We start from the raw sequence: 4,217 nt of genomic DNA on the forward strand, positions 1-4,217 counted from the left end.
ATCTCAGGCATCACAACTGAGCTGGTCCCTTTCAATCTACAGAGCTGAGTCTGATGCTTCTGTCTGATCTTCTCATTCAGCTTGATTTCTCTTTGTTCCACATTCATCTGATGCTCAGGCTTGAGGTCTGGATGCTTCAGTACTGATTAGAATACTATCTTCAACATCAGCTTCATCATCTATTCAGAGATAGACTGTTCACTCAGTCAAATCAGATGTTGATTTTTAACATCAAGTCATATATTCTGTGCTGTCAATCACTTCTGTCTCAGGATGACAGAGTGCTGGCCTAGGTCTGTTATCAGCAGAGGGACATTCTGAAATCTCCAGTCATTCATCCAGAGGTTTAGAGTCAATGTGTAGTCTATCACCCCACTGGGGATGCCATTGTATCTCTTCATGCAGCATTTGAATGAGAGTTCTTGAAACTTTCTATCAAAGAATCTTGCCAATTCTATGACATATCAGATATCAATAAAATTCACTTCATTTGCTTTAGTATCAGCAAGAGAATTTGTAGAAGTAGCAATTTCATTGTAGACTAATTTGATTGATACATTAAAGCTTTTCCCCTCAATCAAGTCCTTCATCTCAAACCTCTCACAGACTATTGAACTATCTGAGGTGAAGTCTTCTCTCAGACTCACTCTTTTCCTGAGTCTGCTGAAGACTCAGGGACATCATTTTCTGTGAGCTCAGCAATCACCTGCTGGGACTTCTGCTTTGCAGAGCAGTTCCTGACAATGTGATCTTTTTTCTTACAGTAGTAGCACTGAATATCCAGATGAGAGCTCAAAGCCTCCTTCACAGTAGAAGATTTTGTTGTAGAGATGCTGAAAGATGTTTGACTGTTGACAGTCTGCAGGGTGTTCTGCTTGAAGATATTAGACTCATTTTCTCATGAGCTCTTTGATTTCTAAGTGACATTGATTGTCTGAAGAATGTGAGCTGCCTGCACACAGATTTTCTGAAACTCAGCATATGTATCAGTGATCACATTGACTACTACTATCATCTTCTGAAGGTCAAAGGACAGCTTGTCATTGAAGTCTGTCTTGTAGTCCCCTCTGACAATCTTGACCTCCCCTGTCAAGTGTAAAAATTTTGTGACAAATTCATGATAATTATTCTCATTGCACATAATCAGCTTGTGATAATCACTCTTGACATTTTGCAGCTTGTTAGCATTCTCATATATTGACTTGAGATGCTCAAACATCTCTTCTGTGATTTGATATCACTTGAGGTGGTTCTCTTTCATACAGGGTGCAATGTGATGTGCTGCATCCTCATCAGTTCAGTTTTCAATGTATGCTATTCTCATGTGTTCAGTAGAGTAGTGATTGGCATTCTCTTAGAGCTTGTTCTTCATCCAGAAGAGTCAGTGTTCAAATTTCAGCTCCTTGCTGTCAGTAAGATGTTTCATATCATCAATCTTGACAGATCTCCTGGCAGTCTCAGAGGAGGTGACATCTCAACTTGCTGCTTGATTGCTGACTGTCATGCAGATTAGAATGTGACTAAGTTCATCACATTCAGCAATTAGCTCATCAATCTGACTTTGTTTGACAGCAGCCTGATTAGTAGTGTTGTCTCATTTCATTCTCAGACATATGACTGTATCCCTTAATGTTTTTTCATTGTCAAAGATGTCATTGAAGATTGCTGTCAACTCATTATAAACACAGTCACTGTCTGAATGAATTGCCTCTCTGAATTCCTCAATTGAGATGCATGATTAATCAGTTGATCTTGTTAGAAGGTATCATCAGTCCTTTCAGCCCCTTCCAGGAGGTTGGGAGCCTGTGGTGACCATCTGATGTTGGATTGAGCTGTTGTCTTCAACAGTGCTGTTGTCTTAGCAGTTGATCTGACACATTGTCAGGCTCTGAACTAGCAGGTTCTAATTCAACTGAGACACTCAAGTTTTCTGCTGAAACCTGAGTGAGAAGGTAGAAGGGAAGCTTAGTATTGTGTTAGAGAGTGAATGTGAGCTGCATAAGAAGAAAGACTCTCTGTGTTGCTAACTGCTATATAATGAAATACTAAGCTTGATGGGATGAAAGGGGGTGCTGGGGGCCTGCGTGGATTATAACCACCTGCATGGTCATGTGGTCACGTGATATGGATTAGGCCTAATCGAGCGACCCGCATGGTCGCATGGTCACGTGATGTGGGTTAGGCCTAATCGGGCGCCGAGCTTAATCCGACGTCGAGTCTAACCGGGCACCGGCCTTCGGTCGGACGCTGAGCCTAACAATTACTAATCTACTATATAATTATTAGATTAAATAAATAGTAAAAAATAAAATTCAACTATAAATGCTGTTAGGAAGTGAATGCCAGCTGCATAAGAAGGAAACTCTCTGCGTTGCTAACTGCTATGTAATGAAATACTAAGGTTGGTGAGGAAAAAGAGATGTCAGAATCTGCTCAGATTATAAACAGCTCACATCATCATGAGATCAGATCACAACCAATCCGCTAGGTTACATGTGGGGCATGGTCACGTGATGGAGGTAAACCTATCCCAGGCGCTGAGTCTAACAAATGCAGTTTTATCAGAGATTTATAATACTTAAATAACTAGAAATGATAGCTTAAATTTAACTACTATTTTTAATGATATAAAAAATACTTTTAATCATATTTTAAGAAATAAAATAATTTCAATTCTGCAAGATCTAAAATTGTTATAGTTTATAATAAAATAAATTATTTATTTTATAACAAAAAGAATATTTAGCTTCTTTCTAAAAACTATTTTTTAATATAATAAAATAACAGAATATCTTTATTGAAATAAAAATTTCTCAAAAATCTTTAGTCAATTATTTTATTTATTATATATATAGTCAATTTATTTAAAAATAAAAATATATATATAATAAAAACTCTCAATATTATTAATATTATTGATTTTATCATTAGTTTTAAATTTATATAAAAAACTATAATAATATAATAAGAGCTATATAGAAAATTTTTTTAAAAAAAAAATAAAAATTTTAATTAATTTGACATGAATAAAACTAAATTAATTTATTTTTATTTTAAAAAAATAAATAATACAACTATCACTCTTTAAAATAAAATTATAAAATTAAAAACTTCTGCGAAATAAATAAGAGTTTGATTAGATTTAAAGTTTAACTTTAAAATTTATATTCATGAAAGAATAGCTTAGGCTGAGAGAATTTTAAATAATATTATTTAACTTTTTAATATAGAAAAATATTTATTTTTTTAAGTTATGAGATAATTATATATAATTTTTATAACTTTTGTATCAAATTATATAATACAGATTTTATGAAAAAAGTAAAGAATTATATAAATTTATTTTATTATAAATAAAGTTTTAAGAAGAATTTTAAAAAAAATTAAAATATCTTCTATTAAAATTATAAATAAAGACTTTAGTTTCATCATCAGCTATTTAATTTAATAATATCTATATAAAGTATACTTTGAAAATTATAAAAATAATTATAAATTATTTAATTTATATAGAAGTATTTATATTATATTTTTTAAATATATTTTAAAAAATTTTAAATAGAGAAAAATTTTTAAATTGAAATAAATACTTCAAAAATTTAAAAAAGATATTATTTTCTTAATTAAAAATTTTATATATTTAAAAACTTCTAGAAATTAATAAGAAGAACTGTTTATTGATATATTCAAATAATTTAAAAAGAAAACAAAAATAGTTAGAAGCTGATATAGCATTAATATATTTTAAAATAAATTTAAAATATAAAATATTTTTATAAAACTTAGAAAATAAACATAAAATTTTGAATATTGAGTTACTTATAATTCAGAAAACTTTTATAATAATTAATAAAATTATTTTTTAATAATCAAATATTAAAATATTTGAATATTTTCAAATAGTCAAGTAGTATCTATCATAGCTCAACTAGAGTCAGAATGATAATAAGATAATAGCTTCAATTCATCTATCTAACTAGACAGCTGCAATGAGAATACTAAACTAAGAATTAAAATGTGAAATAAATGAGCAATTAAATATATAGAAATGATTAAAAATCAGATTAAATTAATCTTTAAAGTATAGTAGAGTAAATCAATCTTAATTTATATATAAGTAGCTATACTGCAACAGTATTAAAAAAATTTTAAAAATTTAAAATTTAAAATAATTATATAAATTTTAAATTAATTTAAAGAATAGTAAAAAAAATTAA

General features: G+C 29.9%; 1 protein-coding gene across 1 annotated transcript; it reads right to left on the bottom strand.

Annotated features, from left to right (window-relative positions):
• Nucleotides 1-643: 643 nt before the first annotated feature.
• PAAG_11366 (hypothetical protein) lies at nucleotides 644-1,219 on the bottom strand (the record flags this gene model as incomplete). The annotated part of the gene is made up of 2 exons (XM_015847027.1): nucleotides 644-871; nucleotides 926-1,219. The coding sequence occupies 2 exons, from the start codon at nucleotides 1,217-1,219 to the stop codon at nucleotides 644-646; spliced, it is 522 nt and encodes a 173-aa protein (XP_015703449.1).
• Nucleotides 1,220-4,217: the final 2,998 nt, after the last annotated feature.

This window comes from Paracoccidioides lutzii (genome assembly GCF_000150705.2).
Source record: "Paracoccidioides lutzii Pb01 unplaced genomic scaffold supercont2.3, whole genome shotgun sequence".
NCBI lineage: Eukaryota > Fungi > Ascomycota > Eurotiomycetes > Onygenales > Ajellomycetaceae > Paracoccidioides > Paracoccidioides lutzii.